The sequence below is a fragment of the Ranitomeya imitator genome, chromosome 1 (genome assembly GCF_032444005.1).
Source record: "Ranitomeya imitator isolate aRanImi1 chromosome 1, aRanImi1.pri, whole genome shotgun sequence".
NCBI classification, from domain to species: Eukaryota; Metazoa; Chordata; class Amphibia; order Anura; family Dendrobatidae; genus Ranitomeya; species Ranitomeya imitator.
In genome coordinates this window covers 551,684,828-551,712,748 of record NC_091282.1, presented here as the reverse complement: position 1 = coordinate 551,712,748, position 27,921 = coordinate 551,684,828, and the positions used below count along the sequence as shown (strand labels likewise).

The 27,921-nt window shown below is 43.0% G+C and overlaps 3 protein-coding genes across 4 annotated transcripts in view; 1 reads left to right on the top strand and 2 right to left on the bottom strand.

The window, feature by feature from the left end:
- Positions 1-26,611, bottom strand: part of BORCS8 (BLOC-1 related complex subunit 8) — a 41,080-nt gene extending 14,469 nt beyond the window's left edge. Inside the window, exons 1-3 of one of the 2 annotated variants that reach the window (XM_069767708.1) lie at positions 26,479-26,611; positions 11,317-11,429; positions 8,179-8,243 (exon numbers count right to left, since the gene is read on the bottom strand). In XM_069767708.1, coding sequence (XP_069623809.1) covers positions 8,179-8,243; positions 11,317-11,406 — 155 coding nt within the window. In that variant the 5' untranslated portion in view covers positions 11,407-11,429; positions 26,479-26,611. Of the gene's footprint in view, positions 1-8,178; positions 8,244-11,316; positions 11,430-26,468 lie in introns of both variants that reach the window. The other variant, XM_069767707.1, reaches the window with a different exon arrangement.
- On the bottom strand, positions 199-7,439 carry LOC138657520 (uncharacterized). Its single transcript, XM_069745297.1, has 6 exons — positions 7,422-7,439; positions 5,091-5,351; positions 3,255-3,375; positions 3,022-3,131; positions 2,507-2,576; positions 199-478 (listed from the first exon to the last, which is right to left on the bottom strand). Exons 1-6 carry the CDS (start codon positions 7,437-7,439, stop codon positions 393-395), a joined length of 666 nt encoding a protein of 221 aa, XP_069601398.1. The 3' UTR covers positions 199-392.
- Positions 26,612-26,687: 76 nt separating the features above from the next.
- Positions 26,688-27,921, top strand: part of RFXANK (regulatory factor X associated ankyrin containing protein) — a 63,665-nt gene continuing 62,431 nt past the window's right edge. Inside the window, exon 1 of the mRNA XM_069767706.1 lies at positions 26,688-26,907. The gene's annotated coding sequence lies outside the window, so the exon portion shown is untranslated. The remainder of the gene's footprint in view (positions 26,908-27,921) is intronic.

Below are 27,921 nucleotides of genomic sequence, written 5' to 3'. Positions count from 1 at the left end.
GTATGATTAAAAGAGTTTTACTCAATAGTAAGTACTATATTAATATAGGGAGGGATACAAGAGGGTGCTGTCGTGGACTCACTAAAAGAGTATTACCGGTGAGTAATCCGGCTTTTCCCCTTTCGCCACGACAGCACCCCACTGGAGATCTTACAGAGACCATCACCTGGAGGGGGGGGGGGGGTGGGGGAACCACCGTGCTGAGGACAGTCCTGCCAAAGTCTAGGTCAGAAGTTGACGATAGGTCAAGCCTATAGTGATTATAGAATGTAGAGGGATTTGACCAAGTTGCCGCCTTACATATAGTCTCAATTGGGACCTCTCCCCTTTCTGCCCAGGAGAATGCCATAGCTCTGGTAGAGTGCGCTGTTATGCCTTCCGGAGGGTTTTCTTTACTCGCGGAATAGGCCAGTCTGATAGACTCTCTGATCCACCGGGATAACGTGCTTTTTGTTATTCCATGACCCTTCTTGTGACCCTGGAAGGAAATAAACAGAGCCCTACACTGTCACCAGCTACAGGTTCTTTCAATGTACTTTAACACTACTCTTTTAACATCTAGAGTGTGGTACTTTTGTTCTTCAGGAGTGGAAGGATTACTGAAGAAAGTGGGCAAGATTATTTCCTGAGACCTATGGAATCTCTTAGCTACTTTGGGAAGGTAGGAAGGGTCTGGTTTTAGGACCAAATTATCCTGAAAAGTTAGCAGGAAAGGTGGATCTATAGAGAGTGCTTGGATGTCACTGATTCTCCTGGCTGAAGTTAGTGCTACCAAGAGGGCCGTTTTTAGCGATAGGATTTTGATTGGTATTGAATCTATTGGTTCAAATGGAGAATCTGTTAGGGCTTGTAAAACTAAATTTAGATCCCAGGGAGGAACTTTAGGTATATTAACTGGATTTATCCGTTCGCAGGCTGTAATAAATCGGGATACCCATCTATCCCCCGCAATGTTATGGCCATAGAGAGCTCCTAGTGCTGAAACATGGACTTTTAAGGTGTTTGCAGTTAAACCTAGTTCTCTCCCTTTTTGAAGGAATTCCAGGATAGACTGTATCGGAATTTCTGACGTGTTTGAAGATGTATGGAATTGTAGGAATTTCTTCCATATTTTTGTATAAATTTTTGTAGTGGAAGGTTTTCTACTCTGGAGGAGTGTGTTTATCAATCCCTCCGAGAACCCCCTTGATTTTAGCATCTGCCTCTCAAATTCCAGGCCATGAGATGTAGACTGTCCACTTGAGGGTGGAAAAACGGACCCTGGAAGAGAAGATTGGGTGTTGAGGGGAGGACCCAAGGATCTGAGACCGACATGGTTTGCAGCCACGAGAACCAAGGCCTCTTCGGCCAGAATGGAGCTATTAGTATCACCCTCGCTCCTTCGGTTCTGATTTTGCGAATGACTTGGGTAGTAGTATGATCGGCGGAAAAGCATATGCTAGACTGAACTGCCAAGGGGCTTGGAGAGCATCCAGAATGTCCGGATGATCCGCTAGAGATAGGGAGGCAAATTTCCGGACTTTTTTGTTTTTTCTTGTGGCGAAGAGATCTGTCATGATCCCAATGGCAGGGGATCACAAAAGGACAAGCACAAAAAACAAAACAAGCTCTAGGGTGATGGAAACTGAGCTGACCGCGATCCTGAACCTAAACACACAACTAGCTGTAGCTGGGGAACGTGCCTACGATGATTCCTAGACGTCTCGCGCCAGCCGAAGGACTAACTTCCCCTATTAGAAGAAACACAGACCTCTCTTGCCTCCAGAGAAACACCCCACAGAAATAGCAGCCCCCCACATGTAATGACGGTGAAATGAGAGGAAAGCACATACGTAGTTATGAAAACAGATTCAGCAAAATGAGGCCCGCTAAAGCTAGATAGCAGAGGATACAAAAGTGAACTGCGCGGTCAGCGAAAAACCCTACAAAAAACCATCCTGAAATTACTTGAACTCATGTGCCAACTCATGGAACATGAGGAGTAATTTCAGCCCACTAGAGCAACCAGCAAAAAGGAATCACATATCTGCAAGCTGGACTAAGACAATAATTAAGCAAAACGTGGAACAGGAAAATCAAAAACTTAGCTTGTCCTGAAGATTACAGAAGCAGGAAGCAGAGGTAACAAGACACACTGATTACATTGATAGCCGGCGAGGAAATGACAAGAAAGCCAGGTTAAATAGGAAACTCCCATATCCTGATAGAACAGGTGGACACCAGAGACCGCAGAAAACACAAGTCACTCAGTACCATCTGTAACCACCAGAGGGAGCCCAAAAACAGAATCCACAACAGAGATCTACTTGAGGCCGACCCCATAGGGATACTAGGTCTTGAAAAATCTGTTGGTTTAGGCACCACTCTCCTTGTTTCAAGGTGTGTCGACTTAAGAAGTCTGCCTGCTGGTTGTTTTCCCCTCTTATGTGCAGTGCAGTAATGTTAGGTGACTTTCTGCTAGATTCAGGATTTCTGTAGCAGAAGACATCAGTCTCTGATCGCGTACCTCCTTGCCTGTTTAGATACGCCACTGTGGTGGTGTTGTCGGAAAGGATTCTGACGTCTTTCCCTCGTAGCTGTGGGAGAAAATGGACATAAGGCGTATTTTACTGCATTTAATTCTTTACCATTAGAGGAGTAGCAGCTTTCCTCCATGTTCCATAACCCTTGGCAAAAATCATTCCCCATATGAGCGCCCCATCCATGAGGACTGGCGTCCGTGGTTATGGTATGAGATGGCGTTATTATCCATGGAACACCACTCAAATGGTCTGAATTCAGCCACCACGTTAAGGAAGTTAAAACTTCCTGAGATAAGGTTATTTTTACATTTAGGTGACCAGATAACCGTCTATCTTCTTGTAAAATCTGGTGTTGCAGTGTACGGGTATGATGTTGAGCCCATTTTACCGCAGGTATACAAGAGATAAGGGATCCTAGTAAGGACATAGCTTGTCTTAGGGATATACGTGGATTGTTTATTGCCGCTAGGACTTTGTGTTTGATCAGTAGTATTTTTACCTGAGGCAGGAGACACTTGGAGATACGGAGTCTAGATGGAACCCCAAGAACGCCTGACAGGAAAGCGGAGTGAGTCTGGATTTGTTGGTATTGATTATCCAGCCTAGATCCTGTAGAGAGGAAATTGCATGAGCCAAACGATCATCACATTGAGTAACTGAATTTCCAATGACCAAAAAGTCATCCAGATAGGGAACAATTAAGGTTTCTTTTTGGCGAAGGTAGGCCATCACCTCTAGCATTATCTTGGTAAAGATCCTCGGTGCTGTTGAAAGGCCGAAGGGCATGGCTGTATACTGGAAATGATGAATCTCGACGTTGATTGTCACTGCTACTCTGAGGTACCTTTGGAATCTGTCATGGATAGGGAGATAAGCATCTTTCAAATCAATGCCCCCCATCATACAGTTTGGAAAGAGGAGTTTTATAGTGGATCTAATGGATTCCATCTTAAATGTATGGTTTTCAACAAATGAATTGAGTTTAAGGTTTATGATGGTTCTGAAAGAACTGTCGGGTTTAGAAATCAGGAATAAGGGAGAGTAGAATCCTCTGCCTTCCTGACCCTCGGGGACTTGGACTAAAACCCGCTTTGATAATAGGGTTTGAATTTCCAGCTCTAGAGCCTGTTGTTGTGCAGGCGAGCTGAGGGATGTTATAATATATGACTCGTGGGGAACACGAGAGAATTGTAATTTAATTTCATCTCGGATGATGTTTAAAACCCACGAGCTAGATGTTACTTTTTCCCATTGGGTGGCGAAAAACTTCAGTCTGCCCCCTACTGGTATATCCTCAGAATTTATTGTCTTTTGGGGGGGTTGGGTCTTCTAAACATGGTACCTCTTTGCCTGTCCTCTTTAGCAGTCCATGTTGTAGACCTATCCGTTTGCCTCCTTTTACCAAACAGTCTCCTCTTAAAGGCTCTCCTGTAAAAGGGAATAGAGGAATCAGGAAAAGCTTTCTTCCTGTCCTTTGCCTTTTTGAGTATCTCATCTAAGGTTTTACCAAAGAGGTACTCACCCTCACATGGGATTGCGCATATCTTAGATTTAGACTGCGCGTCCCCTTTCCAACTTTTCATCCAAAGTGCGCGTCTCGCATTGTTCACAAGGCCTGCAGATCTCGCTGCTAACCGAAGAGATGCGTCCGCCATAAAAGCTGCTGCTCCTCATATTAAGGGGATGGCTGCTCGTAGTTTCTCTCTAGAAATTTTATTTTCGATCTGCTGGTCCAAGTGATCAATCCAAATGATCATTGACCGGGCAGCGCAGGTGCTGGCTACTGCAGGTTTAAAGATTCCTGTAGCCGCTTCCCAAGATCATTTAAGGGATGATTCAGCTTTACGATCCAATGGATCGACCAGAAGTCCCGCATCCTCCACAGGCAGAGTGGATTGCTTGGAGGTAGAAGCTACGGCTGCATCGACCTTAGGGACTTTGGTCCATGTAAGAAGCTCCTCATCACTAAACGGATATTTACGTTTAGACGCGGAGGGCAAAAAGCTTCTTTGATCCTGCTTCTCCCACCCTCTTAATTAATGCTTTCACCGCTGGTATAACCGGAAAACATCTCCTCTTTCTCTCTGCCAAACCCGCAAACATAATTTCCTGCGACGTTTGCGCACCCTTTACCTCCTCACACCCCATGGATTGACTTTACCAAGTTGTCCACACAGTCTAAGGGGAAACATGAACGACCCTCGATTGATGATGATGATGATGGGGAGGCTTCTGACAGTACCATCTGGTCACTTTTGGAGTCTGACATAAGTGTTGGTGTTTTGGACTTAGCTTTACGCGGTTTTTCCTGGGCCATATTTTTTAACTCCTCCCTAATAATGGCCTGTAACGGACACGGTCGCTCCCTGAGTTGTTTCCTTAAAACAGTCTTTGCACAGTTTTTTGGGGTATGAGTCCGGAAGGGGCTGGCTACACAAGGCACATTCCTTATGCTTGGACTTTTGTCGTTTTTTAGACTGGGCGTAATAAGTAGCGAGAAAGAGAGAAAAGAGAGAGAGAAATAGGGAGACAGCGTCAGCTTAATAGGCAGAGTTTTTAAACACTCACCCAGTGAAGCGAATAGTACCGGATCAGAAGGCCGAGATCCTGTTCTGGAACCGTCACCCTTACGAGCGGTCTCCGAGGATCCTTTGTGATCTTTGGCGGGGGGCACTGGATCTCCAGCTGTGGGGTCCATGGCACCTGGGGACGACATCTCTGCCTCGCCGCATTATTGCTTCTTGGCGTTTTAAATAGTGCGCCCTTTTTTTTTCCGCTGCGCAATGCGCATGCGCGGATCGTCGCTGGCTCCCCCGCCCCAGATCCGGCCTAGGCGCCCCGGAAGTGACTCCTTCAGTTCCGGGGTAGCCAATATTGCGGCGGTCGGCGCATGCACGGTCCGGGATTTAGCGCCGGACCGCAATGGAGTTCACCTTACACGGCTCCTGGCCGTACCGCACGCAGGGGAAGACGCCGGGCGGCCCTCCCCGGACCCGGCCGTCTGCCCGCTCCACCAGACGAGGAGGGAGCCGTCTAACGGAACTCCCCCGACGCTGCTTCGGAGCTGCAGCCCCTGCCGTTCTCAAGGACACCGCGCAGGCGGCATGCTAGCCCAGGTACGTGCAGTCCTGTCGTTCCTGGATGTTCCCGCAGGAACAGGAAACCTAAACTGAGGAGGAAAGGCGGACCGCCCCCTTTTATTTCTCGGTAGGTTTCCTGTTCCTGCGGGGCGGATCCCTCTCTCCAGTGGGGTGCTGTCGTGGCGAAAGGGAAAATGTTATTTATTAACTATTTTGTGTCACATAACTCTGGTTTAACAGAATACAAATTTCAAAATTTTCGCCAAATTTCAGTTTTTATCAAACTAGCTGAAGAGCCCGGCGTTGCCTGGGCATAGTAAATATCTGTGGTTAGTTATAGCACGTCACTTCTCTTATTTTCCCATCACTCCTCTCATTTTCCCAATCACATCTTTAATTTTCCCCCTCACATCTCTCATTTTCTCCCTCACACCTCTCATTTTCTCCCTCATTACTCATTCCCGCCTAACACTTGTCATTTCGACCTCACATCTGTCATTTTCCGATCACTACACCATTTTCCCTCACTCCTCTCATTTTGCACTCACACCTTTTCATTTTCACCTCACTTTCACCTCAGTATATACATGTTTGTCATCTCCCTTATATATAGTATACACCTGTATGTCATCTCCTGTATATAGTATATACCTGCTGTGTCATCTCCCCTGTATATAGTATATACCTGCTGTGTGTCATCTCCCCTGTATATAGTATATACCTGCTGTGTGTCATCTCCCCTGTATATAGTATATACCTGCTGTGTGTCATCTCCTCCTATATATAGTAAACACCTGTATGTCATCTCCTCCTATATATAGTATATACCTGTATGTCCTCTCTTCCTATATATAGTATATACCTGTATGTCATCTCCTTCTATATATAGTATATACCTGTATGTCCCCTCTTCCTATATATAGTATATACCTGTATGTCATCTCCTTCTATATATAGTATATACCTGTATGTCATCTCCTCCTGTATATAGTAGATACCTGTGTGTCATCTCCTCCTGTATATAGTATATATATCTGTGCGTCATCTCCTCCTGTATATAGTATATACCTGTATGTCATCTTCTATATATAGCATATACCTGTATGTCATCTCCTCCTGTATATAGTATATACCTGTAGGTAATCTGCTCCTGTATATAGTATATACCTGTATGTCATCTCCTCCTGTATATAGTATGTACCTGTATGTCATCTCCTCCTCTATATAGTATATACCTGTGTGTCATCTCCCCTGTATATAGTATATACCTGTGTGATCTCCTGTATTAGACCTCGTTAACACGTTATTTGCTCAGTATTTTTACCTCAGTATTTGTAAGATAAATTGGCAGCCTGATAAATCCCCAGCCAACAGGAAGCCCTCCCCCTGGCAGTATATATTAGCTCACACATACACATAATAGACAGGTCATGTGACTGACAGCTGCTGTATTTCCTATATGGTACATTTGTTGCTCTTGTAGTTTGTCTGCTTATTAATCAGATTTTTATTTTTGAAGGCTAATACCAGACTTGTGTGTGTTTTAGGGCGAGTTTCGTCTGTCAAGTTGTGTGTGTTGAGTTGTGTGGCAACATGCGTGTAGCAACTTTGTGTGTCGAGTTGCATGTGACAGGTTAGTGTAGCAAGTTGTGTGCAGCAAGTTTTGCGCATGGCGAGTTTTGCACGTGGTGAGTTTTATGTCTGGTACCTTTTGAGTATGTGCAAGTTTTGCATGTGTTGCAAATTTTGTGCATGTGGCAATTTTTCCGCGTGTGCAAGTTTTGCGTGTGGCGAGTTTTCCATGAGGTGAGTTTTGCACTTGTGGCGAGTTTTGCATGTGGCGAGTTTTGCGCGTGGTGAGTTTTGAGCGGTGACTTTTGTCTTTCGATTTTTTTGTGGCGAGGTTGGTGTATGTGTGGTGAAATGTGTGCTGAGGGTGGTATATGTGTTCAAGCACGTGGTAGTGTGTGGCGCATTTTGTGTGTGTGTGTTCATAACCCCATGTGTGGTGAGTATCTCATGTCGGGGCCCCACCTTAGCAACTGATCGGTATATACTCTTTGGCGCTATCGCTCTCATTCTTTAAGTCCCCCTTGTTCACATCTGGCAGCTGTCAATTTGCCTCCAACACTTTTCCTTTCACTTTTTTCCCCCATTATGTAGATAGGGGCAAAATTGTTTGGTGAATTGGAACGCGCGGGGTTAAAATTTCGCCTCACAACGTAGCCCATGACGCTCTCGGGGTCGAGACGTGTGACTGTGCAAAATTTTGTGGCTGTAGCTGCGACGGTGCAGATGCCAATCCCGGACATACACACACACACACAGCTTTATATAGTAGATAAACGCAGAATTTATTGACCTAAATTTACCACTAACATGAAGCCCAATATGTCACGAAAAAAAAAAAAAAAAAAACAATCTCAGACCTGCTAGGATCCTTTGAAGCGTTCCTGAGTTATTACCTCATTAAGGTTAAAATAGGCTGGGTCATGAAGGGGTTAAGAACTTGAAACAACTCCAGTAATATATAAATTAAAAAAAAAAAAAATAAATTAAAAAGCTGCAAAACATACCTGCATGCGTATTCCACAGTATAGATAGATCCTTGACTTTGCTCTTCCCAATTCTGCATATCTGCCTACAACATCAAGAATATTTAGTACATACTAAATGACTATAAAGGACAAAGGTTTGACTATATGGAAAGTTGGAGCGGTGCGACTTTTTTTTCCTCTTTTTTTTTTTTGTGTCTTTGCACATGTGTCTCCAAGCAAGCACACCCAATACAGTGGATTCACCGGGCAAGGTGACGCCGACTCAGAAATTACCTTCTCCTCCAGTGAGTATAAATGTTTTTCTTAGTGCCATTCTGTTTTTTTTTTCTTCACTTTATATCCAATTTTTTGTATACGTTCCCATTATAGGCATTCAGCAGAGAATTGATCAGTTCAGTGGCATTTCATACACAGTGTATTACAGTCCCTTAAAGAGGGATTACGTGTCTGATTGCATAAAAAAAAAATCTTATGGCAGTTTTCCAGAAGCTACTATATCATTCTGATCTGTGAAAAATTACCTAACAGGTAGTTGCGCAAATATAATTTTTGGAACCTTTAACCCCTTAGTGAACACCAATATATGTCTTTTTACTGACCTGCAATATAAAAGACTAGCAACCCCTGACGGGATACAATCCAGCAGCTGTCGGCTGCACACTATAGCTGACAACTTGCTGCATCAGCCAAGATCCGTGTTGGTACTGACTATAGCCATTTAACCCCTTAATGCTGCTGTCAATAATGACTGCAGCATCTAGGTGGTTAAGAGTGTGGGGCTCTCTTTACTACTACATTGTTAAATCTTTTAATATGCGTATGGGTACCCATATGGGTATGGGCGTCGGCGCCTGTCAAATACTTACCTGCTCCCAGCGCTCCAGACGCGGTCCCCGCATGACCCACGGTCTTCGGGCACGGCAGCTTCTTCCCCTGTTCAGTGGTCACTGGTACCGTTCATTAAAGTTATGAATATTGACTACTCCCATAGGGGTGGAGCCGCATATTCATTACTGTAATGAGCGGTGCCACGTGACCGCTCACTACAGGAAGAAGCTGCCGCTCCCGGAAACGTGGGACATGCGGGGACCGCATCCGGAGCGCTGGGAGCAGGTGAGTATGTCATTCACCTTTCCGCGTTCCACCGCCACGTCTTTTCCGCACTGACTGTTCAGGTCAGAGGGCGCGATGATGTATTAGTGTGCGTGCCGCCCTCTGCCTGAACAGTCAGTGCAGAGAGACGGGATGCTGAGGAGCAGCAACGAGAGGAGTGTATGTCATTTTTTTTTTTTAGTGCAGCAGCATTAGATGTGGCTATATGGCCCCATAGATGCTCCATAAAGAACTGCATGGAGCATTATATGGGGCCATAACTGCATGGAGCATTATAAGGAGCATTACATGGGGCCATAAAGAACTGCATGGAGCATCTTATGGGGCCATAAAGCACTGCATGGAGCATTATATGGGGCCTATTTTGTATGGAGCATTATATGGGGCTCCTGATTCAATATGGATATTCATAAACACTTAATATACTGATGTCTCAATTTTACTTTTATTGGTATCTATTTTTATTTTTGACATTTACCGGTAGCTGCTGCATTTTCCACCCTAGGCTTATACTTGAGTCAATAAGTTTTCAGTTTTTTTGTTGCAGAATTAGGGGGGTTGGCTTATACGGTACTTTAATGAGCGGTACCACGTGACTGCGGAACATAGGAAGAGCTGCCGATGACCATCTGAGAAGCAGGAACGTGCAGAGACCGCGCCGGGAGGGGGGGATGGTTTGGGGTGGTTGGGAGGGTGAGCCATGCGATGTTCACTTGTCCCCATTCCACCACCGCGCTGTGTCTTCCACATCCTTTGGCTGTGACATTCAGGTCAGAGGTTGCGATGACGTGGTTAGTGCGCGCCCTCTGCTTGAGCAGTCACAGCAAGAGGATCCGGAAGATACGCAGCGGTGGAACGGGGACAGGTGAATATTTCAAGAGCCGGGGGCCTGAGCCAGCATTGACTCCTGCACCTGGACCCATAGCACGCCGGTGTCCACACCCATTCAGGACACCTTGCCCCCAGTGACGAAAGGAGTGTATGTATGTATTTTTTTTCATTTTTTAAATCGCAGCAGCATATGGAGCATATTATTCTATGGAGCATCTTATGGGGCCATTATTAACCTTTGTGCAGCATTATATGGGGCTCCTGATTCAATATGGATATTCAAAAACACTTGAGCTACCGATGTCTCAATTAATTTTACTTTTATTGGTATCTATTTTTAATTTTTGAAATTTACTAGTAGCGGCTGCATTTCCCACCCTAGGCTTATACTTGAGTCAATGAGTTTTCCCAGTTTTTTTTGTGTCAAAATTAGGGGTCTCTGCTTATACTTGAGTATATATGGCAATGCTTGTGTGGTATGCCTCTCTGGATTAAAAGAATAAATCAAAGTTTAAAAATTGCTCGTGTGAGTTTTGTAAAATTTGACATTTTTATAAATTAATGGAAAGCATGTTGACCTAAATTTACCATTGATAAAGCACAAAAAGTCATGAAAAAAACCAAAACAAACCTCAAAATCAATGGGATATGTTGAAGCATTCCACAGTTATTGCCACGTCAGATTTAAAAAATATGGCTCAGTCACTATAGGTTTAAAGTGAATCTTGCAGCTAATACACACATATTGCCCTGGATCAGGCAGTATTAGACGCTAGCTGTATAATCTCAGCCAGTAAACTATAGAAGTCACCGGTGACCAACTCGTGCTGGAGACTAGTTAAACATGCAGGTCCCTGGTGACGTCTCCCTGTCCGCTGGCCTGGATTGACAGGTCTCTCCTCAAGTGTAAAGCTAGAGACCTGTGGCCTCCAGGGCAGCGCTTGTGGGGAAGCCTGTCCAGCTAGTCTCCAGCATGGCTAGAGCCCCGATGGCTTTGATATTAGGTCTTCCTCTGAAATGCTGCAGTGTTTCAGGCTGAAACATACCTGGCTGAGATTGTGTAGCCAGTGCATCATACATGCTGCTGGTGGATTGGGCAGCACATATCAGCTGTCAGGTTCCCTTTAACTGGAATTCTGCTAATGTTGTATAACGCCCGTCCAGAGGCACATTGACAGACACTGTTTTATTCTACTGGAGAAGCTTACCCACCTTGTGCTGAGCCAACTCTGGAAGAGACCTGCGGACATGTTCTTGAAGCCGATATAAAGCCACAGAAGGCTCATTGGCGAGGACATACATGCTCTCTGTAAACTTGTCCGTTACTGAAAGAAAACAGATTGGTAAACAAGCTGTCATACAATAGTGTCCCCTAATATTTTCTAAATGTGAATGTAAAGTAGTGTAAGTGAACTAAATACTCGCCTACTGCAAACAACCCCAGTTTACTGCACATGATTGCCATCCAACTTCACTAGGATCACACAAATTTCTACCATATGGAGCATTAGCTGCTTTCCCTGTCTACGAAACTCAGAACGTGGCTCCACAAATTGAGAAAGCATCTCCTGGTTCACTTAGAAACCCCTGTGGGGCGCAGTGGGCAGCTTGAAACTGGGGCAGATGGGATTTTAACACTTACACACAATATTACATACATATTTAGAGACAATTAGAGAATACAAATGCAATAAAATGCCATAAAAGGTATAATGTGTGTTCTAGGACTTTATGTACACCTGGGTATGCAAACATGTATAATTACTGACTGGTCAATGTGTAGGAAGGACTGAAAGTGAAGAAATTATCTCTCAAAGATTTCACAGAAACAGACAAGCATGCTTGCTCGTCTATTTCTAAGGCCTCATTCAGATGTTTGTGCTGCACATACAAGTTGTATTAATTTTTTTTCATGGCTAGAACTCGCACCATATAATCTACAGTGGTATTCACATGTCTATCTTTTCCAGGGATTGTGGGCCCATGCAAAGTTCATGGAGCTTCCCCCCCCCCCTCCAGTATCACAGATGAAAAGGGCCAATACAAAGTCTATGGGTCCATAAAAAACAAAAAAAACTAAACAAAAAACCCACATACAACTTGCAGATGGCATCAGTATGTCATGCGTGCTGTCCATACTTAACATTGCAGAGTAAAGGAGAAGCTTTGTCATTTATCTATCAATATGTGAAAACACTGATGACACACTGATGGCAAAAAACAGACAGTACACTGATCCAAACCACAGATACTACAACCATTTTTTCACGTATGCGTTTAATTAAGGTGTGAATGAGACCTTTGTCACTGGAGAGAGCTTAGCATATCCATAGTGCTGATTTGATGGCCCGTTGTCCATTGGCCTCCCTTTTTGCCTACAAATGCGCGTGCAATCATGGTTTGTGTTTTAGACGTATCTATCATATAGATGACATCCATTTTAAATTCCGGTAACTCTCTGACACAGGATAGGATACAGAACAAAACTTTGAATGGGGTATTATTCCACCAAGACAATCCAGTAATAAGGATTATCTTGGTGGAGACATCCATCAAATCCTTGCAAACAACTTTCAAACCAAAACCACCACCACAAAGCATTTAAATATAGCTACAGTTAGGACGCAGAAAATTTTGAACAGTGACAATCTTCGTGATTTGGGCTCTGCAGGCCATTTTTTTTTAAATTTAAAAATAGACAACGGAGATGCAATTGCAGTGTAGACTTTCAGGTTTAATTAAAGGGGTTGAACAAAAATATCCTGTGAAATGTTTAGGAACTACAACCATTTTTCTACAAAGTCTTTTCATTTCAGGGGCTCAAAAGTAATTGGACAAATTAACTTTACCATAAATAAAATGTTATTAGAGAATCTTTTGCGGGCAAGGTCTCCCTGCAGTCTGGAAGCCATGGACATCACCAAATACTGGGTTTCCTCCTTTGTGATGCTTTGCCAGGCCTTCACTGCAGCCGACTTCAGTGACTGCTTGTTTGTAGGTCTTTCTGCCTCAAGTTTTGTCTTTAAGGGGTCACTGCTGTGCTCTGCTTTACGGCCGGCCGGCGCTGACACAGTCAGTGCGGGAAGCTGACGCCGGGGGACATGACAGACACCGGAATGTAAGTATGTACCGTTTGTTTTTTTACTTTTACAATGGTAACCAGGGTAAACATCGGGTTACTAAGCGCAGCCCTGCGCTTAGTAACCCGATGTTTACCCTGGTTACCCGGGGACTTCGGCATCGTTGGTCGCTGGAGAGCTGTCTGTGTGACATCTCTCCAGCGACCACACAACAACCTAAACAGCGACGCTGCAGCGATCGGCATCGTTGTCTATATCGCTGCAGCGTCGCTAAATGCGACGGTACCTTTAGAACAAACATGTTCCTTATCAGAGAGACTGACTGTTTGGGCTTTGCGTGGGCGTCTTGGTTTCTCTGGCCTAGAGTAGGAAGACAAGACTGCCTACAGTCCCGTCCCAGAGCACAGGCATCTCATTAACGGGAAACGTCTAAGGCTACGTTCACATTTGCGTCGTGCGATGTTGCGTCGGAGACACAACGCAAACAAAAACGCTACAAAACGCACGCTAAAACGCAGCGTTTTGCAACGCATGCGTCCTTTTTTGCCGAAATTTGGACGCAAAAAAAATGCAACTTGCTGCGTTTTCTGCGCCCAACGCTTGCGGCAAAAAAAACGCATGCGTCGCAAAACGCAGCACAACGCATGTCCATGCGCCCCCCCCCCCCCCATGTTAAATATAGGGGCGCATGACGCATGCGTCGCCGCTGCTGCGCCCGACGCAACCATGCAAAACGCTAATGTGAACGTAACCTAACACCGAATACACAAGACAATTCTTCACCCCACATATTTTAAATCAGTGTAACAGCGCCAACAAGACAGTGTTTGTAGTTTACTAAGCAAAATTCTGCCGACATGTCACATTACATTAGGCAAATGTCCCTGTAATGGCTGAAAGGCTTTGCAGACGATTAGCTGATCAGCACACATGCATATCCCCTGTCCCAGCTCAGAAACAAGCGAATCCCCGCAGCGTACAGTTATTGCACTTGGGGATTCATTAGTTTGCAGTCAGAGTGACTGCAGACTTATTGATTTGGACCAGACAATCCCTTTTTGCATGTGAATTGCATGTTCGATGGGGTTGAGATCTGATGTCACAGTATGTTTTGGGTCATTGTCATCTGTACTGTGAAGTGCCATATAAAACTTTGCTGCATTTGGTTGAATCTGACCAGAAAGTATAGCCCTGTACACTTCAGCATTCAGTTAGATCAATAAACAGTGACTGGGTGCCATTGGAAGCTATGCATGCCTGTCACACTGCCTCCACCATGTTCTATAGATAAATGTGGTATGCTTTGGATCATGAGCAGTTCCGCGCCTTCTCCATACTTTCTCCTCCCCATCATTCTGGTACAGGTTGATTTTAGTTTCATCTGTTCAAAGAATGCTTTTCCAAAACTGGGCTGGCTTCTTTAGATGTTTTTTTGGCAAAGTCTAACCTGGCTTTTCTATTTTTAAGGTTAAAGGGAACCTGTCACCCCGTTTTTTGAGATTGAGATATAAATACTGTTAAATAGGGCCTGTGCTGTGCGTTACTATGGTGTATGTAGTGTACCCTGATTCCCCATGTATGCTGAGAAATACATTACCAAAGTCGGCGTTTTCGCCTGTCAATCAGGCTGGTCTGGTCAGGTGGGCGTGTTCACAGCGTTCTTTTCTTCCCCAGGTTTCCGTTGGTGGCGTAGTGGTGTGCGCATGTCCAAGGTCCGGATTCCCTGTGCCCACGTGAAGACACAGCGCGCGATCTGCGCTGTCATTCCTTTCATCGGTGCGGGCGGTCATCTTCCTGGGGCCGCGCGTGCGCAGATGTAGTGCTCTGCTGCACGGGGCTTCAGGAAAATGGCCGCGGGATGCCGCGCGTGCGCAGAAGAGATCGCGGCGGCCATTTTCCCAAAGCCGAGATGCAAACTCGGCTTTGGGAAAATGGCCGCCGCGATCTCTTCTGCGCACGCGCGGCATCCTGCGGCCATTTTCCTGAAGCCCCGTGCAGCAGAGCACTACATCTGCGCACGCGCGGCCCCAGGAAGATGACCGCCCGCACCGATGAAAGGAATGACAGCGCAGATCGCGCGCTGTGTCTTCACGTGGGCACAGGGAATCCGGACCTTGGACATGCGCACACCACTACACCACCAACGGAAACCTGGGGAAGAAAAGAACGCTGTGAACACGCCCACCTGACCAGACCAGCCTGATTGACAGGCGAAAACGCCGACTTTGGTAATGTATTTCTCGGCATACATGGGGAATCAGGGTACACTACATACACTATAGTAACGCACAGCACAGGCCCTATTTAACAGTATTTATATCTCAATCTCAAAAAACGGGGTGACAGGTTCCCTTTAATGGTTTGCACCTTGTGGTGAGCCTGCTGTATTTGCGCTTATGAAGATTTCTTTGCATGGTAGACTTGAAACACCAGCTTCTGGAAGACTGGTCTTTACTTGGCTGGAATTTGTGAAGGGGATTTGTTTCATCATGGAAAAGATTCTGCGATCATCCTCCACTTGTCTTCCGTGGATGTCCAGGCCTTTTTGAGTTCTCAAGCTCACCAGTGTGCTTTTTATTCTTTTTGCATAATGTATCAAACTGTTCAATTGGCCACTCCTAAAATTTCTGCTATCTGATGGAATTTTTTTCTCACCTAAAGATAGTTTGTTTCTCTTCCATTGACCGCATATTGTGGGTTCACAGCAGCAGCTTCCAAATGCAACATCTAGAATCAGCTCCAGACCTTGTACCTGTTTAAAGGGAATCTGTCACCCCATTTTAGGCCTATAAGCTTCGGCCACCGCCATCAGGGGCTTATCTACAGCATTCTGTAATGCTGTAGATTAGCCCCCGATGTAACCTGAAAGATAAGAAAAACAAGTTATATTATACTCACCCAGGGGCGGTCTGATGGGTGTCACGGTCTGGCGCCTCCCATCTTCATGCGATGACATCCTCTTCCTTGCTTCCTATTGTGGCTCCTGTGCAGGCGCACTGATTTGCCCTGCTGAGGGCAAAGTACTGCAGTGCGCAGGTGCCAGGAAAGGTCAGAAAGGCCTGCGCACTGCAGGAATTTGCTCTGCTCTCAAAAGGGCAAATCAGTGCGCCTGCGCAGGAGCCACAATAGGAAGCAAAGAAGAGGACGTCATCATATGAAGATGGGAGGCCCCGGACCGCGACACTCATCGGACCGGAAAGCCCCTGGGTGAGTATAATATAACCTCTTTTTCTTATCTTGCAGGTTATATCGGGGGCTTATCTACAGCATTACAGAATGCTGTAAATGAGCCCCTGATGGCAGTGGCCTTAGCTTATAGGCCTAAAATGGGGTGACAGATTACCTTTAATTGATGGATTAACAAGGGAAAAGCTCATGCCACTCATTATACAGCTTGAGAAAATTGTCCAATTACTTCTGATCTCTTTAAAAAGGGACAGCTACACATTAGAGAGCTGTAATCCCCAAACCCTTACTCCAAATAGGATATGAACTCCCTCAAAGTAAACCAGAGTCTGCACATGAGCCCATATTGATTAAATAACTGTATCTTGAATGTGTTTTGGTAAACAGCTAAAATACCAAATCTGTCACTGTCCAAATATTTATGAAAATCACCTGTTCTCACCATTTGTTATAACCTTCCCCCTGAATAGACAAAAAGCCAATTTACACTTATAAAAAATTAGTATATGATGTATTCTGTACAGTAGAACTCTTAACAAAGCTCTCCCCTCTCAAAAAAAAAAAAAAAGGGAAGAGGAAAAATGATGGTGGGTATCGGGAGATTGTGACAAGTTTTATTAGGCGTGTTCATTGGTAAAGAGCAGCGCCATGCTGAACACCCCCAGGAGCAGGCGTGGCAGGGGACGGACTAAACTGCATATTGGGATTATGGGATGATGGGATGATGGGCTGCAATACTAGACTCCACCACTAGATGGCAGCACATTTTACAAATGCAGCCCAGGAAATGACTTCTTGTAATATAGCAAGAAGGGAATTCAATGGAAATACGGTACTTAAATGAATCAGAACATCCACAGGGCTGGATTAAAGTTTAATAATAGAACCAGGGAAAAAAGATTGTAACTATATGGGATTATGTGTAGAATATCGGGTTACACACGCCTGGTGATATATCTCATCAACATCTCATAGGAATATGGGTATATCTATTGTTCTGTATGGGGATTATGGGTGAAATATCACAAATACACATGCCCAGGAACATACTTCATCTACTTCTGATAGGAATATGGGTATAATTATTGATCTGTATGGGGATTATGGGTGAAATATCACAGATACACATGCTCAGAAACATACTTCATCTACTTCTGATAGGAATATGGGTATAATTATTGTTCTGTATGGGGATTATGGGTGAAATATCACAGATACACATGCCCAGGAACATACTTCATCTACTTCTGATAGGAATATGGGTATATCTATTGATCTGTATGGGGATTATGGGTGAAATATCACAAATACACATGCCCAGGAACATACTTCATCTACTTCTGATAGGAATATGGGTATAATTATTGTTCTGTATGGGGATTATGGGTGAAATATCACAAATACACATGCCCAGGAACATACTTCATCTACTTCTGATAGGAATATGGGTATAATTATTGATCTGTATGGGGATTATGGGTGAAATATCACAGATACACATGCTCAGAAACATACTTCATCTACTTCTGATAGGAATATGGGTATAATTATTGATCTGTATGGGGATTATGGGTGAAATATCACAGATACACATGCCCAGGAACATACTTCATCTACTTCTGATAGGAATATGGGTATAATTATTGATCTGTATGGGGATTATGGGTGAAATATCACAAATACACATGCTCAGGAACATACTTCATCTACTTCTGATAGGAATATGGGTATAATTATTGATCTGTATGGGGATTATGGGTGAAATATCACAAATACACATGCTCAGAAACATACTTCATCTACTTCTGATAGGAATATGGGTATATCTATTGTTCTGTATGGGGATTATGGGTGAAATATCACAAATACACATGCTCAGGAACATACTTCATCTACTTCTGATAGGAATATGGGTATAATTATTGATCTGTATGGGGATTATGGGTGAAATATCACAAATACACATGCCCAGGAACATACTTCATCTACTTCTGATAGGAATATGGGTATAATTATTGATCTGTATGGGGATTATGGGTGAAATATCACAAATACACATGCTCAGGAACATACTTCATCTACTTCTGATAGGAATATGGGTATATCTATTGTTCTGTATGGGGATTATGGGTGAAATATCACAAATACACATGCTCAGGAACATACTTCATCTACTTCTGATAGGAATATGGGTATAATTATTGATCTGTATGGGGATTATGGGTGAAATATCACAAATACACATGCTCAGAAACATACTTCATCTACTTCTGATAGGAATATGGGTATAATTATTGTTCTGTATGGGGATTATGGGTGAAATATCACAAATACACATGCCCAGGAACATATTTCATCTACTTCTGATAGGAATATGGGTATATTGATCTGTATGGGGATTATGGGTGAAATATCACAAATACACATGCTCAGGAACATACTTCATCTACTTCTGATAGGAATATGGGTATAACTATTGATCTGTATGGGGATTATGGGTGAAATATCACAAATACACATGCCCAGGAACATACTTTATCTACTTCTGATAGGAATATGGGTATATCTATTGATCTGTATGGGGATTATGGGTGAAATATCATGAATACACATGCCCAGTGTCATATTCGATCAATTCCTGGTAAGAACACGTATGTGTACAATTATTGTTTTATACGTTGATTATTGGTAAAATATGATGAAACATTTCATTAACTTCCGGTAAGAATATGGGTATATTTATTATTCTATATGGGGTTATGGTCAGAATGCTATGGATATACAGATCCTGTAACCTATTTGCATCTGACAGGATTACATGTCCATTGACTTCTCCCACCCCTGGGAGATGTGAGCCCTGGCTTCATAGGTCTTTGACCCAGTGTTCCCACCTCCTTATTAGGCCGGCCATGTCATAGAGATGAGCAGTCTTGCACCATACTTCTTGCTTATATACCTATATTATTCTCAATACATTGTTCTTTATAGGATGTTGGATCTTTTGCAGGATTTTATTGGTTACTTAGGTTTGTTGACATCAATAACTTTTAATGGAGATATATAGAATTTTTTTAAAATAACTTAATAAAATAATAGGTTTTATCTTAACAAAAATATTTGGAAATGGAACATGTATTTTAGTGTATACTGGTCTCTAGGTTAATATGAAGGCCATCATAACAAATCCAACAAAATAGCTTTCATGGAACAATAAATGATCCTGCTTACGTTCACATGTCTGATATAGGACTCGGTATTGCTTCTTCGTTAGTAGGCAAGGCATAATTGAATCTTATGTGCCCGTTTTCCATCCAGGTTCACTTGAATGGGAATGGAAACTTTCATATTCCCCGCTATACAGGGCAGTTTTTTTTGTTTTTTTTGTGTGGCTGTGGGAAAAAGATGAGGGTAACGTATACAGTCATGGCCAAAAGTTTTGAGAATGACACCAACATTATATTTTCACTTGATCTGCTGGCCTCTGGTTTTTATTAGTGTTTGTCTGATGTTTATATCACATACAGAAATATAATTGCAATCGTATTATGAGTACCAATAGGTTATATTGACAGTTAGAATGAGTTAATGCAGCAAGTCAATATTTGCAGTGTTGACCCTTCTTCTTCAAGACCTCTGCAATTTTCCCTGGCATGCTCTCAATCAACTTCTGGACCAAATCCTGACTGATAGCAGTCCATTCTTGCATAATCAATGCTTGCATTTTGCCAGAATTTGTTGGTTATTGTTTGTCCACCCGTCTCTTGATGATTGACCACAAGTTCTCAATGGGATTAAGATCTGGGGAGTTTCCAGACCATGGACCCAAAATCTCTGTTTTGTTCCATGAGCCATTTAGTTATCACCTTTGCTTTATGGCAAGGTGCTCCATCATGCTGGAAAAGGCATTGTTGGGCGCCAAACTGCTCTTGGACGGTTGGGAGAAGTTGCTCTTGGAGGACATTCTGGTACCATTCTTTATTCATGGCTGTGTTTTTAGGCAAGACTGTGAGTGAGCCGATTCCCTTGGCTGAGAAGCAACCCCACACATGAATGGTTTCAGGATGCTTTACAGTTGGCATGAGTCAAGACTGGTGGGAGCGCTCACCTCTTCTTCTCCGAATAAGCTGTTTTCCAGATGTCCCAAACAATCGAAAAGAGGATTCATCAGAGAAAATGACTTTTCCCAGTCCTCAGCAGTCCACTCCCTGTACCTTTTGCAGAATATCAGTCGGTCCCTGATGTTTTTTCTGGAGAGAAGTGGCTTCTTTGCTGTCCTCCTTGAAACCAGGCCTTGCTCAAAGAGTCTCCTCCTCACAGTGCGTGCAGAAGCACTCACACCAGCCTGCTGCCATTCCTGAGCAAGCTCGGCACTGCTGGTAGTCCGATCCCGCAGCTGAAACAGTTTTAAGATACGGTCCTGGCGCTTGCTGGTCTTTGTTGGGCGCCCTGGAGCCTTTTTGACAACAATGGAAGCTCTCTCCTTGAAGTTCTTGATGATGCGATAGATTGTTGACTGAGGTGCAATCTTTGTAGCTGCGATACTGTTCCCTGTTAGGCCATTTTTGTGCAGTGCAATGATGGCTGCACATGTTTCTTTAGAGATAACCATGGTTAACTGAAGAGAAACAATGATACCAAGCACCAGCCTCCTTTTAAAGTGTCCAGTAATGTCATTCTTACTTAATCATGACTGATCGCCAGCCCTGTCCTCATCAACACCCACACCTGTGTTAATGGATCAAGCACTAAAACGATGTTAGCTGCTCCTTTTAAGGCAGGACTGCAATGATGTTGAAATGTGTTTTGGGGGTTAAAGTTCATTTTCTGGGCAAATATTGACTTTGCAAGTACAGTAATTGCTGTTAAGCTGATCACTCTTTGACATTCAGGAGTATATGCAAATTGCCATTACAAAAATGAAGCAGTAAACTTTGGAAAAATTACTATTTGTCTCATTCTCAATACTTTTGGCCATGACTGTACAGCACTTTGCCAGCCAATATACTGCTTTATCCAAGCATCCAGGCGGCTGCCCAGGGCTCCCCTTTTAGACACAAAAAATGGACAAAAGCGGACAGTAGAACATAAAAGAGAGGTAGGATGACACAAAAGGAGGATACTCAGAGGGACAGAAGAATACAAGAGGGACAGGAAGACCCAAAGCGGGACAGCAGGATACAAAGGGGGGCATTTTATTCAGTTGTTTGAGTTATCCCAGTTTTTCACAAATCCAAGCACCCTCTGCTCCCGTTTAGCTTGGATAAAAGAGACTCTACTGGATATTTTTATCAGGTAAAGGATAAATATGGGAGTTGGGATTTGTAGCCATGTTATCCAAATCATAATCCCCATATAAATGAATATTGATAATAATCAATAATATAATCATCCACATCTGATGATCATATCGCATTACATTTTATGTGAAATTAGTGGGGTAAGGTGTTTGTTGGTTGACAGCACACGCTATGCACGATTGAGCAGCTAAGTATTAAATTTCACAAGGAAAACACAGGCTATTTTCAACTCGACGCTTTAAAGAGGACCTGTTATCACATTCAATGCCACCAAGCCGCAGCTATGGTGGCATAGTTGACAGGTCCAGATGTGTGGAGAGACCTTTGTCCACCTCCCTGGGTGACTCCTCATTGAAATACTAAACTTTATTGCCCCCTTGGCGCGCGTAACGGGAATCAAGAAGTGGTCCTGTTGGTGTTTTGGAGTGTGAACCAATCAGTGCTTGAGCCCTGCGCTGTGCCGCGTCATCAGTCACTGGGCAGTAAAAAAATTCCTGCCCAGCAACTGATGACGCAGTGCATTGTAGATAGCGATTTGTTCACACTCCATCGGACCGATACAGACACTTCATGCTTCCAGTGGTGCCCGTCGAGAGGAATAAAGTGTAATATTTTAGTGCGGAGGCACCAGGGAGGCGGATAGAGGGCTGTCCACACTGCTGGACCTGTCAGCTATGCCACCATAGCTGCGGCTTGGAGGCGTTGAATGTGATGACAGGTCAGCTTTAAGCCTTTTTTTCAGTACTGAAGATAAGCAGTTAAAAGTCTATTAAATCCGCCTTTATTTACTTATTTCAGCAACCTTGACGTCCAACCACAAAATATATCAATAAAGTCACAAAAGCTATTTTCAAGTCAATGCTTCAGACAGTTTTCACAATCTTGAAGAAAAAAAAAAAAAAAAGCAAAAACTTTGTTAAACCCGTCTTTCCAGGCCTGTTTCAGCATCTTTGAGCGTATAGACACTGCATGTGTCCAGGAAATCAATGCAGATATTTTCAAATTAATAGTTCAAACTGTTATCGCTATATTAATAAAAAGCCGTCATATAGAGACAATAAACAGCCTATACTGACTTATTACAGCGCTGTTGAATGCAGAATTACCAAGCTGTAAAAGGAAATTACTTAGCCTATTTGACGCTGTAATATAAAAGTACATATAGGTATTCATTTATTATGGAGCTTAGGTGCCCACAAGTTTTTAAAGATATTTTTTCAAACAAAGCTGCAAAATTATTTGGCCTCTGTAAATATAATATTTCACATTGAATTACCATGGAGGTGAATAATTCTATTCATATTATTATGGGAAATTCATCAAATGTGGTACTGGGCATGACTATTTGGGATAAATATATGTTCTTAAAATAATGATAAAATATGTTCCTGGGCATGTGTATTTGTGATATTTCACCCATAATCCCGATACAGATCAATAGATATACCCATATTCCTATCAGAAGTAGATGAAGTATGTTCCTGGGCATGTGTATTTGTGATATTTCACCCATAATCCCCATACAGATCAATAGTTATACCCATATTCCTATCAGAAGTAGATGAAGTATGTTCCTGAGCATGTGTATTTGTGATATTTCACCCATAATCCCCATACAGATCAATAGATATACCCATATTCCTATCAGAAGTAGATGAAGTATGTTCCTGGGCATGTGTATTTGTGATATTTCACCCATAATCCCCATACAGAACAATAATTATACCCATATTCCTATCAGAAGTAGATGAAGTATGTTCCTGAGCATGTGTATTTGTGATATTTCACCCATAATCCCCATACAGATCAATAATTATACCCATATTCCTATCAGAAGTAGATGAAGTATGTTCCTGGGCATGTGTATTTGTGATATTTCACCCATAATCCCCATACAGATCAATAGATATACCCATATTCCTATCAGAAGTAGATGAAGTATGTTCCTGAGCATGTGTATTTGTGATATTTCACCCATAATCCCCATACAGATCAATAGATATACCCATATTCCTATCAGAAGTAGATGAAATATGTTCCTGAGCATGTGTATTTGTGATATTTCACCCATAATCCCCATACAGATCAATAATTATACCCATATTCCTATCAGAAGTAGATGAAGTATGTTCCTGGGCATGTGTATTTGTGATATTTCACCCATAATCCCCATACAGAACAATAATTATACCCATATTCCTATCAGAAGTAGATGAAGTATGTTCCTGGGCATGTGTATTTGTGATATTTCACCCATAATCCCCATACAGAACAATAAATATACCCATATTCCTATCAGAAGTAGATGAAATATGTTCCTGGGCATGTGTATTTGTGATATTTCACCCATAATCCCCATACAGATCAATAGTTATACCCATATTCCTATCAGAAGTAGATGAAGTATGTTCCTGGGCATGTGTATTTGTGATATTTCACCCATAATCCTCATACAGAACAATAATTATACCCATATTCCTATCAGAAGTAGATGAAGTATGTTCCTGGGCATGTGTATTTGTGATATTTCACCCATAATCCCCATACAGATCAATAGTTATACCCATATTCCTATCAGAAGTAGATGAAGTATGTTCCTGGGCATGTGTATTTGTGATATTTCACCCATAATCCCCATACAGAACAATAAATATACCCATATTCCTATCAGAAGTAGATGAAATATGTTCCTGGGCATGTGTATTTGTGATATTTCACCCATAATCCCCATACAGATCAATAGTTATACCCATATTCCTATCAGAAGTAGATGAAGTATGTTCCTGGGCATGTGTATTTGTGATATTTCACCCATAATCCTCATACAGAACAATAATTATACCCATATTCCTATCAGAAGTAGATGAAGTATGTTCCTGGGCATGTGTATTTGTGATATTTCACCCATAATCCCCATACAGATCAATAGTTATACCCATATTCCTATCAGAAGTAGATGAAGTATGTTCCTGGGCATGTGTATTTGTGATATTTCACCCATAATCCCCATACAGATCAATAAATATACCCATATTCCTATCAGAAGTAGATGAAATATGTTCCTGGGCATGTGTATTTGTGATATTTCACCCATAATCCCCATACAGAACAATAAATATACCCATATTCCTATCAGAAGTAGATGAAGTATGTTCCTGGGCATGTGTATTTGTGATATTTCACCCATAATCCTCATACAGAACAATAATTATACCCATATTCCTATCAGAAGTAGATGAAGTATGTTCCTGGGCATGTGTATTTGTGATATTTCACCCATAATCCCCATACAGATCAATAGTTATACCCATATTCCTATCAGAAGTAGATGAAGTATGTTCCTGGGCATGTGTATTTGTGATATTTCACCCATAATCCCCATACAGATCAATAAATATACCCATATTCCTATCAGAAGTAGATGAAATATGTTCCTGGGCATGTGTATTTGTGATATTTCACCCATAATCCCCATACAGATCAATAATTATACCCATATTCCTATCAGAAGTAGATGAAGTATGTTCCTGGGCATGTGTATTTGTGATATTTCACCCATAATCCCCATACAGAACAATAATTATACCCATATTCCTATCAGAAGTAGATGAAGTATGTTCCTGGGCATGTGTATTTGTGATATTTCACCCATAATCCCCATACAGAACAATAAATATACCCATATTCCTATCAGAAGTAGATGAAATATGTTCCTGGGCATGTGTATTTGTGATATTTCACCCATAATCCCCATACAGATCAATAGTTATACCCATATTCCTATCAGAAGTAGATGAAGTATGTTCCTGGGCATGTGTATTTGTGATATTTCACCCATAATCCTCATACAGAACAATAATTATACCCATATTCCTATCAGAAGTAGATGAAGTATGTTCCTGGGCATGTGTATTTGTGATATTTCACCCATAATCCCCATACAGATCAATAGTTATACCCATATTCCTATCAGAAGTAGATGAAGTATGTTCCTGGGCATGTGTATTTGTGATATTTCACCCATAATCCCCATACAGATCAATAAATATACCCATATTCCTATCAGAAGTAGATGAAATATGTTCCTGGGCATGTGTATTTGTGATATTTCACCCATAATCCCCATACAGAACAATAAATATACCCATATTCCTATCAGAAGTAGATGAAGTATGTTCCTGGGCATGTGTATTTGTGATATTTCACCCATAATCCCCATACAGATCAATAGTTATACCCATATTCCTATGAGATGTTGATGAGCTATATCACCAGGCGTGTGTAACCCGATATTCTACACATAATCCCATATAGTTACAATCTTTTTTCCCTGGTTCTATTATTAAACTTTAATCCAGCCCTGTGGATGTTCTGATTCATTTAAGTACCGTATTTCCATTGAATTCCCTTCTTGCTATATTACAAGAAGTCATTTCCTGGGCTGCATTTGTAAAATGTGCTGCCATCTAGTGGTGGAGTCTAGTATTGCAGCCCATCATCCCATAATCCCAATATGCAGTTTAGTCCGTCCCCGTGGCAGGGCGTGCGGAGCTGCAGCATACATGGCGATTATACCGGACAGTGAATGGCACAGTTGCCCATTTTATCACCTTGCCAGAGAACTGTATGGTAAAACACATGGTGTCATTTAAAAAGCAATTTCTATGGCGGCAGAAGATAATGAGAAAAAGGGGAGGAAAAAAACAATGGTCGCTAAGCAACTCATTACCATGCTGCAGGAAGCACAGGCAACACGGGACGGCCGCGCAGCCCACACCGTCCACAGCTCCCCGCCACTCACCTTTCTTCACCTTTATCTGCATCTCCTGTTCCTCCATAACCAGCTCCGGTCCGTCACCAACAGCCGTCCGGGCACAGCACGGGCTGAGAGGTTCCGCCTGTATGAAAGCAGCACGCGTACTCACTAGTTTCCGCGACAGTGGCACTACTAACCCCAGCAGTTTAGCATCAGGACATAGGACGACTAAGTATACGCTACAGGACCGAACATGTGACTGCCCTCTGGCGAATCACAGCACAGACCTTACTCTCGACCAATCAGGAGAAACACGGTGCACTGCTGTCCAATCGGAAACCGCCTCACATCAACCCACCAGGAAGTGCGCGCTGCTTGTCTGCGAGGTAGCTGGCTCGTTTAACTCTTGCCATGCCGCACGACAGGAGGGAGCTGCGCCTTTAAGAAACCGGACAAGACGAATGCTGGCCATTTCTTTACCCCGGTGGGTGGCGTGGATTACCGCAGCTTGTTGGGGGGGGTTCATGGATATTGTAGTGTGCGTGGACTGGAATGGGGCAGTAAAGTGCATTGTTATGTGGGTGACTCCATCCTATTGTTCTCTGTTATCAGCCATGCTTGTGAGAAGGATGGCTGTTCTGCTGCAGTGATTCCTCCTCTATGTGCCCTAGCTGATCTGTGGCCCTCGGTGCCTGGGCCCCTTAGCAGGCGTGCTTGTGACTCCTGTGCTCCATGCTGCTAGGAAGGTCTGATGGTGGTGATGGGATGTGAGCGCCACCACTGCTATAGATGGTACTAGGTACTGCACGCGTTCTGCCTCGGGGGGTGAGCGGTGTTATTGGTACTGTTATACAGGGTCTTCAACAAAATGGCGCCAGATATGGCGATATGTGCACGTGCCGGCCATAGGGATAATGACAACAGCCGACATGTGCCCACTGCTATGCTGACGTAGTAGAATTCATCAATAAAATGGTGCCAGCGCATGCACATACCGCAATCTCCGGCACCATTTTATTGAAGACACTGTCTGGGAATGCACTTAAATACAATGGTGCCGTAGTGTAGTATGCGCATGCGCTGATTACAATGCCATACTGCGCAGGTGCCACGCACCCCGGCTTCGGACAGAAGGACGCATCCACCGTTATATATAAGAGACTCTATTAAGAATGTAAGATCCCTGTATGATAATAAGCAGTGGGGAAAATACGTATTTGACGCACTGACGATTTTGCAAGTTTTCCCACCTACAAAGAATGGAGAGGTCTGTAATTTTTATCGTAGGTACACTTCACCTGTGAGACAGAATCTAAAAATCAAAACCAGAAAATCACATTGTTTGATTTTTACATAATTAGCATTTTATTGCATGAAATAAGTATTTGATCACCTACCAACCAGTACGAATTCTGGCTCTCACAGACCTGTTTTTCTTTAATAAGCCCTCCTCCTCTGCACACGCCAACCTCTCCACCATGGCCAAGACCAAAGAGCT